The following is a 16,935-nucleotide window of genomic DNA, read 5'->3' on the forward strand; positions in this document are numbered from 1 at the left end:
GCTACTAAGTCCCACTCATCTAATTGAAACTGAGCTTCATTGGAAACTCTGAGATTTATTGTATCTTCCTCTTCTTTTTATTCTATTTTGTTTTTGGTTGCTTGGGGACAAGCAACAGTTTAAGTTTGGTATTCTGTTGAGCGGATATTTTATACGTTTTTTGCCATCATTTTCATATAGTTTTTAGTATGTTTCGTTCAAGTTTTATTAAGTTTTCATAGGTTTTAGTGTAAAATTTACATTTTTTGTATTCTACTTTAATTTTGTGTGTTTTTATGCAATTTCAAGTATTTTCTTGCTGAAATTGAGAAGCTGGAGCAAAAGTCTGATTCAGAGACAGAGAAAGTACTGCAGATGCTGTAAGGATCTGACCTCCTTGCACTCAAAAGAGCTTTTCTTTAGCTACATAAGTTTAAATGGAGCATTCTCAATGGCTATAGAAAGCTAACATCCAGAGCCTTCCAGCAATGTATAATAGTTTATACCTTGCTTCAGAATTGAAGGCCCAAAACTGGCGTTCAACGCCAGCCTCCTGCCTTATTCTAGCGTCCAACGCCAAAAAAAGAAGAGACCAGCGTCCAATGCCCAAGAAGGACCCCCTAGCCAGTGTTCAACGCCCTAGAGGCTTCCTATCATGTGGATCTCAATCAAGTTCAGCCCAAACACACACCAAATAGACCCCAGAAGTGGAGTTTTGTACTAAAAGACTATTTTACCCTTCTTATGTAATCTTTAGTCATTAGTCTAGTATTTATTTGAGAACTTTACAATATTAGAGGACCTTTTGACACTTTACATGCTTTATCATCGTATTTTCTATCAGTATGAATTTCTAAACCTCCTAGGTTGAGGGGAGGAGCTCTGCTGAGTTTTATGGATTAATAAAGTACTATTGTTCTATCTCAATACGTGTTTGATTCTCTATTCTAAGATGTATATTCGTTCTTCATCATTATGAATACGTTGAACCGGCACAAGGTTATCTCATTCTACATGGGTTCAGAGTGAGTCTTTCATCAGACAATGATGAACCACTAGCATGATTATACATCTCTTAGACGGCTAATCCACGACTTCGTTAGGGCTGGGACTTCTCGAGACAGAAGTTTAGCTGAGGTACTGGGAGATTAGAGTCTTTGTGGTAGAGGCTAGAACCAAAGGCATATCATTCTCTAGTCCGGAAGATTCGACCTTGTCTGTGACGTTTTGAGTTGGATCACTAAGGAGAATGAACTACAAGAGCTTCACCCTCAATCAGACTGGATCCGCACTAACCCTGGGGTTTAGATCTGGAGGAGCATTAGCAATCTCTTAAGAAAGGCGTTGATCACGTACATCTTGCCATAGAAGAAATCATTCACAGTTGGAGTAGACAGTAAGACCGGAGTAATCTAGAAGAACAAAGTATCTCCAAGCCTTAACCATCTTCATATCATTGCATTCACCATCAACGAAATAACATTTTATTTATTTTCTTTTTATGCGTTTAAACAAACAAACAACTTTTCTATCCGCCTGACTAAGATCTACAAGATGACCATAGCTTGCTTCAAATCACAATCCTCGTGAGATCGACCCTGGCTCACTTAGGTATTACTTGGACGACCCAGTACACTTTCTGGTTCAGTTGTACGGAAGTGTGAGAATCCGTGCACCAATGACACATTACTGTTAGATTGTTTTTTCAGTGGATTAATTCTGGATCTCAAGAGAGAAGTCAAGTCCCATTGTCCTATGTCCTTAATGCAGGCAGTGTCCTTGGCAAGATTATTTGAAAAAAAGTTTGTTCCTAATATTCATAGATAGAGGAGTCCAAATGTCTCGTACTCAACTCGACAAATCAAAACTAACACCATACAACCTACTAAACCCAATTCCTTCCCGATATCTACTCAATCCACCTCCCAAACTTCAACCCCACCTCTATTCCCACTGAGATACATTTTCAACAAGAAAAAGGTCTCTATTTTACTTGTGACGAACAATACTCACCTGCGCATCGATGTTCAGCCAAACATTACTTCTTTATACAGTCCTTGGAGGAACTTCCGAATGAGGAGGTGGCCAAAGAAGAGAATGCCGAACTCAAGCCATCTCGTGTGCCTATAATGGACAATACTGAACCCCTCCACCTCCCCTATAATATGTGGGCATTCTGGGGAGGTGTTCCATCTATTTTAAAGGGTCAGTGAATGGTAGAAAACTCCGAATACTTATGGATGGTGGGATCTCAGACAATTTCATCCATCTGGCTTTGACTCAATGCTTAGCAATTGCACTGTGTAACAACTCTAATTTTTATACTAATGCGATTTTTTCTTAAAATAATATTTTAGAGCGATTAGTTTTATTTTGACGAGTCATCTTCGAACCCCGAAGTAAAATAAATAGTAATATAATTTTATTATTATGTTATTTATTTATTTTACTTGCTCTAATTATAATGGAGCCTAGATAATAATATTAATATTATTATCAAGTCCTACTTTTGCCGATATAAGTAATTATCGGTATTTTTTTATGAGTTTAGAGTTGCTAATACTTCACCAAATATCTTTCATTCTTAAGTTACTAATATTATTTACATTAGTAAATCATATTTTACCCTAAATATATTATTACTTGTGTAATAATATATCCAATTTTTATAATTATCTATTTAAGATATTTATAACTTAAATCGTTGACTCAGCAACTTATAATCATGACACATAATAATGCCTTAACCACCACAAAATTTTCATTCATTAACATCGGCCTTAATCATCTTCCTTTTATTTTCATTTCACCACTGAATTGAGCTTGAAAGAAAAGAGAGAGACCGAGAGTGCTCTTATAAGAACCGTGACCGTGAAGCTTTCGGCTTCGATTTCTCGTGATCTGTAACTCCAACAAAAAATTTTATCCGATAAAAGTGTTTGTATTCTCTTTCTCTACGTGTTGGTGTCATTTTTGTTCGGTAGAAATTGACGGTGATGTAGCTCTTCTTCTCTTTGAGTTTGGCCAATTGAAATTCTAGGAGACACACATGATTTCTGACATTTTCTTTTTCAGTAGCTCGATCAAAAAGCTTTTCCGAAATTTTCGTTGATTTTGAATTCGTACAGAGATAGAGTTTGGTAACCTTATAATAATTAAATGTGAATTTGATAAGTGAATGTTGATTTGGTTGATTGTTGTTGAGTTTGATTAAGTTTATGTTGAAAATTTGTTGAATTGTTGTTGTGGTTTGTCAATTATGGTTCGGTCATGAAGAACAGTCCAACTAGAGTTATTTTGATGATTTTGAGGCTGTTGTGAATGAGAAATTATTAATTAAAATTGATGAGGTTTGATGACCAAGAGATTAAATGAAAAGTGATAAAAAAAATTGGTAATAGTAAAGCTTAAAAATTGATTTAAAACTCAAGCAGAAAACTTAAAGAATTTTGAAAATGGGGTTCAGTCCTTTGATAAAGTTATAATCAGAGAAAATAAGAGTTATATTTGAGATTGAAATAGTAATTTAATAAAAATTGAAGTTAGTTTTGTAATTATATATGTTTTGGGGTATTTCGGATAATAATTAAGAAGTTCAGGGATAAAATGGATATTTTATTAAAGACGCAAGCTTATTTTGGTAATTATACTATATGTAAGAGTATTTTAATAGATTATAAAAGATGTTGAGGTAAAAATATAAAAATTTTAGAAAGGTCAAAGATTCAGAATAATTTATAAAAGTTTAATAATAAAGCTTAAGTTATAAGTTTTGAGTAATAAAGAAAATTATTATTATTGTTATTAATTTATTATGCTTATTATCAAAGTATTTTTGAAATATATTATACATTAGTAATTTGTACTATAACAAAATAGAATAGTTAAATAGTAACCTACTTAAAAGTAGTAGAAAGACGAATTTAAGTTAAGAATCTTATGATTCACTCTTCATAAAACATCTAGGAAGAGAGATGAAGGAAGAGTGTGAAGATGATTTTTGGTATTGAAACAAAGAAAATAAAAGAAGAAAAAAAAAGATTAAAAGAAGTTAAAGAACCTTTACCATAGGAGAGCAGAGAGTAGGAATTAAAGAAACGAACAAAAGAACGAAACGAAAAGGAGATAAATAGAAGTATTGTTTGGCATTGAGAACGAACTTAGATGATTGTGTACCTGCTGAAAATAAGCAAAGATATGGTGGTGAGTCCATTGAGATTTGCTTCCAAAAATACATCGGCCAATCCAGGGGATGGTCGCACCTGTAAGACAGAGGTTGCTTACAGAAGTTATCGATACATACATTGGCTAGAGAGAGCCTAACCTGTAAGACCGAGGTTACTTACAGAGGTCATGTTTGCATACATCGACTCAAGAGAGTCACACCTATAAGACAGAAATTGCTTTCAGAGGTTATGGCATTAGAAACCAAACTCAGACAAAGGTTGTTGAGTTACGTCGGGAGCGGATCAAAACCGACAGATGAGCTCATTACCTGCACTAGGGATAGACATACATCGTGATTGTTTGAGCATATCTTCTATGAATTCTATTTTTTGTGATTGTGTATGTGTTGTGTTTGTTTCTCTTTATGTTCTTTAGTTATTGTGTTTGATGCATGATTCGGTTGTTGCTACTGACTGGGTATAGTATTAAAACACTTAATTAACCACCCTGACCCTACTAAGAACTCCCCAATTCTTATCCTTGCTCTTCTCCTTTCAGATAGAAATAGGAACACTAGTTAAGATCACTCCTTTATATACGAGGACCCAGAGAAGGATATGAAGGTGATAGAGATCTCGTCTTTTGGCTACAATGATCGATTAGAGACAGTAAGAGTTGGTAGCGTGTTTTGGCTGGCGCCTTCAATTTAGCGTAGGAATTTTGGTTTAGTCTCTCACTTTTGGATAGTTCCACTGAGATATTAGGAGCTGTAAATATTGGCTAGGCTAGTTTCGGACACTAGCTTAGGGGCTTCCTATATGGACCAGGGTCCGGAGTGTTGATTATGTATATAGTAACAAGATGTGAAGGGTTGTACGCTAACTTATGGTATATATGACAGTACCTTTATATGTTTGTATGATCTATGATACATGTTACACTATAAAAAATTACCGAAATAGCGACCGATTTGGGGGGTTGCTAATCAGAAAATAGTGACCAATTTGGTCGCTAAACTTTAGGGACCGATTTTAGCGACCAATCTGTTAACAAGGCCACCAAACCCTCACCAAAGAGTATCGGTCGCTAAATTGTGACCAAATTTTCCGTGGTTAAATCAGTCGCTAAAATAGTGACCAACTTTTCAATCGCTAAATCAGTTGCTAATTTGCGATCAGTGTTTCGATCTCCAATTCACGACCGTTATTTCGGTCTCTAAATCAGTTACTAATTTGTGATCAACATTTCAGTCTCTAATTCAGTCGCTAAGTGTGGACCTGTATTTTAGTCGCTAAATCGGTCGCTAATTAGCAACTAAGCATTTTAGTCTATCATAATTTTTTAATTATTATTTTTACTTTTACATTTATGCCATCAAATATTGAAAAATCATCAACATAAAACCTACACTTTAATACATAAAAGTAAATAATACTTAAACAATAACCAAAATATCATAAATCGAAACAATAACCAAAAAAAGAGACATAAATCGAAACAAGGGAATGAAGCATGAATATTATTATCTGAATTTGGACTATAGTTATAGGAACTCCCCCTCTGCCCCCATGGGGCATGAAATAACAAGAGGGACTAACTGTCCAAACCTGCTTCTACGTCAAACTTCAAACACTGCATTCCCACTCACTCATACAATACATCAACATGCATGTTCATGTTCATCCTCTCTTAACTTGTTACAATGGGAAATGACCAGTCAAATGAATATGATCCAAGGTACAACGCAAACCATACTTATTAACTGCTTCAATTGCAGGCCTAAACCCACCTCCATATGCTGGGGATGAATCATTGCCTATCTGGTTCACGAAAAACTCTCTTAACTTATTCTGAACTTGATACCTAGCTCCTTTCTTTGATGATGATGATGTGGAGTAGGAAGAAGATGAAGATGCTGATGATGTTGATGGCATGTATCTAACTAGCATCATTTAAAATCTATTAACATATTTATATACTAATACTAATTGAGGCCAGGCATTTGTATTTAGAAAAATATAATAATAAAGTCAGCTATAGTATTAGTAGATAAGTATTCAAATAAGCATCTAATCATATGTATACATATAAAATTTTAAATAAATAAGAGTTGCAAAAAACAGAAAATCAAATGCACTCAAAAAACAGAGTTAGAACAGTTTCAACTTTCAATTTACTTTCAAATTCTAATTAACACCTTCATAGCTTATAAATTTCAGTCTTTTTAATAAAAAAGGAAATCGGTATTTAATTTTTAACAAAAAGTTGAGTAACCAGAAATTTTTATAACATCAACTTATAAAAATAGTATAAATTTGAGGCAACTTAATTAACTTTGCGTGTAGAAGATATCAAGCAGTTATCACAAGAAGCTTATAAATATAAGTATATAGCACATGCAATATACTAACAGTTTTATATTTAATGTATGTTATATATTTAATGTCTAAACTCCAGAGGCAAGATCATTTACGTTAATAGCAGCAAAATATTAAAGAGAAGGCAGAAAAATAAAAAAGGTAAAAAAAAATTTTATTATCCAAATCAAAGGAACAATAAATTATTCTCAGAACTTGCAAGCACTTACTACAAATATGTAACAGCCTAGTCTTGAAAAAACGACACTTTTTTTAAATCAAACAAAATTTTTATGAAATTTTTAGAAATTTTAGTGCATATAAGCACCTCTATTGCATAGGAGCTGTGTCCTCTCCTGATCTAAGTAGGCACGTCGCGAAAAATTACGTTTTTGGACCACTTTGAGCCCGAATTTCAAAATTCTGATTTCCGTAGTTAATCTTTATTGTGACTAGCCGATCCCAAAATTTCGAGAGAAAAATTATATTAATATAATATTCTATTTCGAAATGCTGTTCTATGTGCGGACATGCACATCAGGCCACTATAGTCTATAGGTTTCATACGCAATAACAAAAACGAAAATAATAAATTAATGGTGTTGAAAATAATAACAAACAATGAATAGTACTAATAAACATTGCTTCAATAAACTTTCCCTCATGAAAAATTAACATAGTAGGAGAAAGCAGCCGTAGGAACCAGGAAGGAGAAAGTTTCTATTTGAATGGAAAATCAGTTGTACGCCAATCGAAGTTCACATTGCAAAAGACAAACGAAACTCCAACAGATCAAGCAAAAAACTCGGCCAAGTGGGCAACAACTAACGAGCACCACAACTACAGCAATCAAGTTGGCCAACAAGGCCAAATCCAATATAATTTGCAAAGATGAGACACACGCACAACCCCCAAAGAAAAGTAAAATAATATCAAGGTATACCAAACAGCATAATCTATTTTCCAATAAGTTCAATTCAGCGTTAAAATTAAAACAGCAACCTGCAACGTGTACAAACCACCAGAAATGAAAATAGACACGGGATCAATTCAGAATATTAAGCATACAATGAAATGAAATGACAATTCAGAATAGGATCATACCAAGACTAGAAGGCATGATTTATTTTTTACGAAAGACAATAGTAAAAACACTTGTGAACATAAAATAAAAGACAGCAAACTACTCCTCTTCCTCTTCATCTTTCCAGCACTTCAGAGTTGATCTAGGTGAACCACAATCAGAAGTCTTGACGAACTTCTGATAGACAACAGAACCACCCATTCCAATCCCCTCGTGGCTCCTCTCTTCACGATAGTATCCCTTAACATCCAGCAAACAGCTCTGCTCAAATGACTTGCTTGAACAGTCAACATGAACCGCCATCGAAAACTCAGTAGGTTGGAAGCATGCCAACACACTCTCAACTAGAACGTTCAGATTGACCACTTTCAAATCATATCCCACTGTTTCAAAGCTTGCATAGCTGAAACCATCTTCTGGAGTAACATGAATGGTAGAAACAGCAGCACCTTCGACAGAATTCATTGAATAACCGCAAGGTTCAAATTCAAAGTCGCATATATCAGAATCAGGAAGGATCTTTCTGATGCCAGAATTAACCGTCATCCGCGCTGCTGAACCAGATGGTTCCTTGTAGAAAACAAGTGCTTTCTCTCTGTCCAATCCAGTCATGCACATTTCAAGTGTGTAGACAGAGTCGCATGGGCTCACAGATTCTGCAGAAGCAGAGTAAACATGCCATTTCTGTGGTTTGTCTATGCCACCGCCCATAACGTAAGCCATGCTGCCTGAACCAAGCTTCCCAAAATGGCTATCCAGAATGGCAACTTCTTCGGAGAAGCTGCGGTGTGGGAAGGACTGGGCACCAGGAAAAATGAAACTTCCTCGGGTATACCTCACAGATTTGACATTAAGTGAAAGGGTCTCGGCCAACCGCAATATGGGTGGGATTGAAAGCAATAACTTAGTAGTACCACAAGTTTTGATGATAATCTTGTAGGGATAAACGAAGAGGCTTGACTCAGAAAGAACATAGGAGTCAACGTCCTCGCTTGAAAGCGAAGAAACAATGGTGCACTCAGCTGGAGCAAGAATCTCATCCAACTGGGACTTGGTGAGAGACCTTAGACCCTTTCCTCCAGGGTCAGAAAAGAGTCCAGGGCGGGAAAAGCATATTTCCAACCTCTTTTCGTAGCCTTCAAAACCAATAGCAGAAACTGGCACTGCCATGGCCATGGTGTTTTAGAAAGAAATTAATGCAGTAGGAAACAGAGGAAAACAGATGCAAGGGCACAATCGCAAAGAGAGGGATTGGAAAGACGTCGTTTGAAGGAGAGTAGTGAATAAACCTAAAGAAAAACGAGAAAATAAAAAGCTAAAAATAAAACAATGGTTGCTAGCAACGGAGAACTATTTGTCAGGAGGGGTATCAGGATGGCTTGCGAGCGCACTGCAAAAAATCATAGAGGGAACAAAAACATATTAGCACAGATGAAGACAATCAAACAAATAAAATTAAGATCAGTGTACCGTAAATGAAAGGAAAATTACGTTTGAGTAAGCAGCAGATCTGAACTTCTTGATTCCACCGTTTGGACGAACGTCTTCAATGCTGTAACCGAGGGGAGCTTCGTAGAATAATGATTTACTACTACTACTACTACTAGACTTCTTCTTCCCACCTTTTGACTCCATTAGATCATTCAGTCCTGCTTCAACAAAAATGAACAGATAGTTGAACAAATTGCTCAAACACTCAGGTACAAGAACACAACAATAATAACACCAAAAACAGGAACACAATGGAAATATAACCAAGCCAAATTAAGAAACAACAATCCAAATCTCATACAATTATAAGTGGTCAACAGTTCAAAACCTTCGAAACGGTTACTAATAACGAAACTGTATGATACAATTAAAAACAGAAGGAAAAAAACACTGAAAAATTATTACGAAAAAATCGAAACAACTGAAAACGAAACCAACAACAATAAACAAGTAATAATTATCAACAAAATGATTGAGTAGTAGGCCCCATTAATCAATCCTTCTTTTCTTTCGGACACTAGGTCTAGGTCCCAGTTATTCAATTGGACATGGATAGGGTCCAAGATCAAATGCAGATCCATGAACACGACATAATTACTAATATAGTGATTAATAATTAATAAAATAAGTACATCAAACGTACCTACAGAAGGAATATTCCAATTGACAATGGAGAATAATAATTATCATTATCGAAAATCAATGAACCATAGAACGCTCAAAACACTAAAAATCATAAAATTCAGGACCATCAACAAACAGCTTTAATCAAAAGCATAGGATTTAGAAACAACAGAAAAAAGAATAAGACAAAAGAAACAAGATAATCATTTAATCCCAGATCTAGAATTTACGAAGCAAAAACTATAGAAATAAAAACAAACAAAAAGAACGTAACATGCGAAAACAAAATAACGCATGAAAGAAACAATACCTGGATTGAAGAAAAACCGTTTGAGAAAAACCTAATGCTAAAACGAACTGCAATTGCAACACCTTAATCCAAAAGGATCGAACCACACGGAATCTGGAATCTGGAAAACACAAAAATTCAGCAACGAGTATAACGCAAAAGATTCGAAAGATATAGAGCAAAGAGAAAGAGAAGAAGCGCTTACGGATTGAAAACAAAAGAGAACGGATTGAAAACAAAAGAGAACCGAAAAGCAGAGTGAGAAAAAATAGAGGGAGAAAGAAGGATTAGGATTCAGAAATCGGAGTCACGGGATGCGTGTGTTTTTGTTTGGGTTGTGAGGGTTGAATGGCGAGGCAGAACGTATATTTATAGGTGGCGTGAGGAGTGAGGAGTGAGGAGTGAGGACGAGGGTTCGCATTATGACTTCTGCATTAGGGCCGTCTGTGAGTAAACAAATTGGTGTATAAAAAGACGGTCATGCCCTTGTACAGTTTTCTGGGACGTTTCATCATTACTCTAGTGATTGGCGGCCGCTTTTACTATAATATCCTTTTCCACGATTCTGGGTGGGACCCATGCTGGGTGTCACCTACGCCTACCTACCACTGGTACTCACTAGTAGACTTCATATAACCTTATCGCCGTTTCCCAATTCACGCCCTCGGAACACCAACGGTAAGTTATTTATTATTTTGTTGTAAAATAAATAAAAAAATATACTAAATATTAAATAAAAATATGTAAATAAAAAATTTTAATATTAATATAATTAGTTAAATAATAATAATTTATATATATTTATTAATATTATATATTGCAATGTGTATATATAAAGAAAGAGAAAAGTATTCAATATAAAAAGAGAGAATATTTGTTATTATTAATGTGTGTTATTTTTTGTATCAAACTCATTTTTTATAGGCGTATAAAAGTTAAAATTTTAGATGCATTAATTTCAATCTTTTTTTTGATAGTCTAAACATTTTACTTGAAAAAGTTAACCGTCCAAATATTAATGGACATCCACTTCATGCCTTATCACAATATTTTCCTTTAAATGACCATTTAGGATTATGTCTTGTTAAAATTTTATTAAAGAAAAATCCAATGAAAAAAAGATTTTAGTGAAAGAAAAATAGTACAATATCCTTTGTGATAAGAATTGCCTCGTTAAAAACTTTGTCAAGAAAAACCCAATAAAAAAATCTGACTAAGAAAAAAAGAGTACAATCTCCCCCTCTTGTTGACATCATTTAATATCTCGAAATCAACACATCCCAATGTGATGTGCCAATCTTTCAAAGGAGGATTTTGGGAGTGACTTTGTAAATAAATCTGTCAGATTATCACTTGAGCGAATCTGTTGGATATCAATTATCCCTTGATTTTGAAGATCATGAGTGAAGAAAAATTTGGGAGAAATATGTTTTGTTCTATCACCTTTAATGTATCCACATTTAAGTTGAGCAATGCATGTTGTATTATATTCAAATAGGACAGTTGGAGCTATCTTATGATCAATCAGTCCACATGATGACAGAATATATTGGATCAAACTCTTGAGCCAAAAACACTCGCGACTAGTTTTATGTATCGCCAGTATTTCAGCATGATTAGAGGAGGTTGCTACTATCGTCTGTTTCGTGGACCTCCATGATATAGCTGTACCACCATATGTGAACAGGTATCCTATTTGAGATCTCCCTTTGTGTGGATCAGACAAGTATCCAGCATATGCATAGCCAACTAGTTGTGACTTGGATACATATGGATAAAACAATCCCATATCAACCGTTCTATGAAGATATCGAAAGATTTGTTTGATTCCACTCCAATGTTTTCTGGTTGGAGAGGAACTATATCTTGCTATTAAATTCACAGCAAATGATATATCAGGTCGTGTATTATTAGCAAGATACATTAGTGCTCCAATGGCACTAAGATATAGTACTTCAAGACCAAGGATATCTTCATTTTCTTCCTTAGGATGGGATTCATCCTTTTCCACATCCAAATATCTTACGATCATTGGGGTACTTAATGGATGTGACTTATCCATATAAAATCTCTTTAAGATCTTTTCTGTGTATGTTGTTTGATGAATAAAGATCCCATTTTTTGTATGCTCGATCTACAGGCCGAGACAAAATTTAGTCTTTCCAAGATCTTTCATCTCAAACTCTTCTTTTAAAGCTTTTATAATAGTTGGAATCTCTTCTGAAGTTCTAATGATATTTAAATCATCAATGTATATAACAATTATAATGAATCCGGATGCAAATTTTTTTTATGAAAACACATGGGCAGATATTATCATCCTTGAATCCTTTTTTGCCAGATACTCAGTAAGACGATTATACCACATTCGTCCAAATTGCTTTAGACATTTAATGATCTTTGCAATTTAACTGAGTATAACCCTTGTGAATATTCATTGGATGGTTTAGATATTTTTAGTCCTTCAAGGACTTTCATATAGATATCACGATCTAACGAGCCGTATAAATAGGCTGTTACCACATCTATCAAATGCATATGTAATTTATGATATGCGGATAAACTGACCAAATAACGCAATGTTATTGCATCCACTACAGGGGAATATCTTTCTTCATAATCTATATCGAGCCTTTGTGAAAAATCTTGTGCTACAAGTCGGGCTCTGTAGCGCACAACTTTTTTTCTCATTTTGTTTTCTCACAAATACCCATCGGTATCCAACAGGTTTTACATCTTCTGGTATACAGACTATAGGTCCAAATACTTCACGTTTTACAAGTGAGTTTAACTCAGCCTTCATGGCTTCTTCCCATTTTGGCCAATCATTCCTTTGTTGACATTCTTCGACCGATTACTTTCATGCATGATATTCAATGCCACATTATATGCAAATATTTCATTGATAATTATCTTATTTCGGTCCCATTTTTCTCCTGTAAAGACATAATTTATCGAGATCTCATCATTTTCACAATTTTCAAGTACCTAAACATCTTTTGACGTTAAAATTATATCAAAATTTTGGACAACTGTAGGTGTCTTTACTATGTATTTTTCAACAGGAATAGTATTTACCTCTTTTCTTTTTTGAGGAATTTTGTCTTTGGAACCGACAGGCCTGCCACGCTTCTGGCATGAATTTGTTTCAGTGGCAATTTGTCCGACTGGGATATCAATTCGAATTGGGGCATTTTTCGCTGGTATATAAGATTTGGTTATCCTCTTTGTATCGAAAAATACATCAAGTAATTCATTTGCTATTCCTTGCAAATGTATAATCTTTTGAACTTCTAGTTCATATTGTCCTGATCGAGGATCTAAATGTATTAACGATAATGCATTCCAATTAAGTTCCTTTTCAGGAAGCTTATTCTCTCCCCCTAATGTTAAAAATTTTGATTCATCAAAATAAAAATCTGCAAATCTGGCTTTAAATATATCTCTAGTTTGTATCTCAAGATATCTCACTATAGAGGGATAATCATATCCAACATATATCTCCAATTTTCTTTGGGATTCTATTTTGGTGCGATTAGGTGGTGCAATGGGAACATATATCGCACACCCGAATATTCTTAAATGAGAAATATTTGGCTGCTGACCAAATGCTAATTGCATAGGAGAGAACTGATGGTAACTCGTTGGTCTCAAATGAATAAGTGCTACGGCATGTAAAATAGCATGCCCCAAACCGAGGTTGGGAGATTTGTTCTCATAAACAACGGTCTAGCAATTAATTGAAGGCGTTTAATAAGTGATTCTGCTAACCCATTTTGTGTGTGAACATGAGCTACTGGATATTCATCACTTATTCTATTAGTCATACAATAAGCATCAAATGCTTGGGAAGTAAATTCACCAGCATTATCAAGACGAATTGCTTTGATTCGATTTTCTAGAAACTATGCTTTTAATCGAATAATTTGAGCCAGTAATCTCGCAAATGTCAGGTTGCGAGAAGACAATAAGCACACATGTGATCATCTCACAGATGCGTCTATTAGGACCATAAAATATCTAAAAGATGCACATGGTGGATGAATAGGTCCACATATCTCACCTTGAATCCTTTCTAGGAATTCAGGGGACTTAAATAGTCAAATCCAATCTTTACTGGTGATGGTCTTAAAATTAACTTCCCCTGAGAACATGCAGCACAACAGAATTCACTAGATTTAAGAATTTTCTGGTTCTTTAGTGAATGTCCATGGGAGTTTTTAATAATTCTCCGCATCATGGTTGTTCCCGGATGACCCAATCTATCATGCCAAGTTATGAATTCATTTGGGCTAGTAAACTTCTGGTTTACAACGGCATGCGATTCAATTGCACTAATCTTGGTATAATATAACCCAGATGAAAGTGACGATAACTTTTATAATATAACATTTTTATTTAAATCATAACTTGTGATATATAAGTACTCATGATTTTTCTCATTCATTGTCTCAATATGATATCATTTCGGCGAATATCTTTGAAACTCAACAAGTTTCTCAGAGACTTGGTAGACAATAATGCGTTATTTATTATGAATTTTGTTCCTCCAAAAAACAAAATTATAGCTCTTTCGGAGCCTTCTATCACATTGTCCGAGTCAATAATAGTATTAACATATTCTTCTTTTGGCACAAGAAGGGTAAAATATATATTACTTTTGAGAATAGTGTGCAAACTTGCACTATTCGCAAGGCAAATATCTTCACTATATGTCCTTGCCATTCTCTTCAAAGACAAATAATAATAAAATGAGTAGAAATATATGCGCATAAAAAATTATTTCCTTGATTGAAAATATTTTTTCTAGGAAGTATACTATATACTAAAAAATTTATTATTATTATCTTGGCACATTCAATAATAAATATTTTATTAAACATTATTTATATACATTATTCGGATGCATAGAAAATAAAACTTAACAAGAAATTCTTTAAATTATTTATTTACATGAATACTTAACAATTTCACATATTAAACTATTCCATCATTGATCAAATAGCCAATATTTTCTTTAGGATCCTCAAAGAAATCAGATACATCATAATGAGTAGTGAAATTTTCAGCATCATTTGAAACGAAATTTGTTTCCTTTCCTTTATCATCCTTTTTCAAAGATGCTTGATAAAGATCGACTAGGTACCTTGGGGTACGACAAGTACGTGACCAATGGCATTTTCCACTACAATAGAAATATTTATCCTCTGTTGAGTTATTTTGCCCATTATTCCTTTCTTTATCCCACTTCTAGTGAGATCCTTTGTGAACATAATTCATTTTCCTTCCATAATTTTTTTTAATACTAAAATCTTGCGATTTACCTCTCTTGGGGTAATGATTTGCTACATTTACTTCAGAAAATGGGGCGGCGCCAGCTATGCGTGCTTCATGATTTCTTAAAAGCAATTCATTGTTGCGTTCAACAAGAAGGTAAGAAATTAACTCAGAATACTTTTTAAATCCTTTTTCTCGATACTGCTGTTGCAGGAGCACATTTGAGGCATGGAAGGTCGAGAAAGTTTTTTCTAACATATCATTATCAAATATCTTTTTCCCACATAATTTCATTCGTGAGGTTATTCGAAACATTACAAAATTATATTCATTTATGGATTTAAAATCCTGTAGACGCAAGTGTGTCCATTCATATCGGGCTTGAGGAAGTATCACCGTCTTTTGATAATTGTACCTTTCTTCAAGGTCTTTCCACAGATCTTCATGATCTTTTAATGTGAGGTATTCATTTTACAATCCTTCGTCAAGATGACGACGAAGAAAAATCTTGATTTTGGCTTTATTCATCTGAGATGCACTATTTTCAACTTTAATAGTATATCCAAGATCCATTGAATCAATATGGATTTCAACATCTAGTATCCATGATAAATAGTTGTTTTCAGATGTATTAAGAGCATTAAATTCAAGATGAGAGAGTTTTGACATCGTGAAAATTTGTTACCTAAGACTTCCTAAAATTTTATCAGAGTCTCGTGTTGATAACGTGTTGTAAAATAAATAAACAAGATGTACTAAATATAAAATAAAGATGTGTAAATAGAAAACTCTAATATTAATATAATTAGTTCAATAAGAATAATTCATATATGTATTCACTAATATTATATATTGTAATATATATATATATATATATATATATATATATATATATATATAAAGAGAGAGAAGTATTCAGTATAAAAAGAGAGAATATTTGTTATTATTGATGTGTGTTATTCTTCATACCAGACTCTCTATTTATAGGCGTACAAAAGTTAAAGTTTCGGATGCAATTAATTTCAGTCTTTCTTTGATAGTCTAAACTTTTCACTTGAAAAAGTTAGCCGCCCAATCATTAATGGGCATCCACCCTTGTACAGTTTTCACAAGACATTATATATTAAATACGAGAAACTAAAACCATACTTTGGCCGATTTTTCGATAAACTCGGAACACCTCAAGCGTTTCCGCAATACAAGTTTGTCAACCACAGCCCCTCACCAACGAACCTAGCTTCCAAAATTTATCTTGAGCTTCCATATGCTCAAATTGATTCCACTTCACAACCAATTTCCAATATAACATTATATTACTACTAATATCAACAGAGAGTTCATTAACTCAACAATTCACCAAGAGGTTTAGAGTGTTTACCTTGCCCACAACTCAAGTGAGCTAAATCCAACGAAATCCACAAACTAATTCGAACCTAAACACCAAAATCATACAAAATTCAACATACTTTCACATTAAATTTCAAAATTAGGGGAAGAAGAAATTAAAATTAGAAAGTGGGTTTCTTACCAAATTAGTTACCGGGTTTTGTAGAGCTCGATGCTATGATCGCGTGGCCACAAACGGTGTGGCGATTAGAGCTCCGGATCAAAAGTTATTTGGATTTGAAGTAAGAACAAGGGTTTGTTCTTTTCTCCCCTTCCCTTGT

At 34.2% G+C, this 16,935-nt stretch overlaps 1 protein-coding gene across 1 annotated transcript; it reads right to left on the reverse strand.

The window, feature by feature from the left end:
- Positions 1-7,443: 7,443 nt before the first annotated feature.
- LOC130979878 (S-adenosylmethionine decarboxylase proenzyme) lies at positions 7,444-10,448 on the reverse strand. Its single transcript, XM_057903419.1, has 4 exons — positions 10,197-10,448; positions 10,013-10,112; positions 9,079-9,236; positions 7,444-8,977 (listed from the first exon to the last, which is right to left on the reverse strand). The coding sequence occupies exon 4, from the start codon at positions 8,761-8,763 to the stop codon at positions 7,687-7,689; it is 1,077 nt and encodes a 358-aa protein (XP_057759402.1). The 5' UTR covers positions 8,764-8,977; positions 9,079-9,236; positions 10,013-10,112; positions 10,197-10,448; the 3' UTR covers positions 7,444-7,686.
- Positions 10,449-16,935: the final 6,487 nt, after the last annotated feature.

This window comes from Arachis stenosperma, chromosome 5, assembly GCF_014773155.1.
Source record: "Arachis stenosperma cultivar V10309 chromosome 5, arast.V10309.gnm1.PFL2, whole genome shotgun sequence".
Classification (NCBI taxonomy): domain Eukaryota; kingdom Viridiplantae; phylum Streptophyta; class Magnoliopsida; order Fabales; family Fabaceae; genus Arachis; species Arachis stenosperma.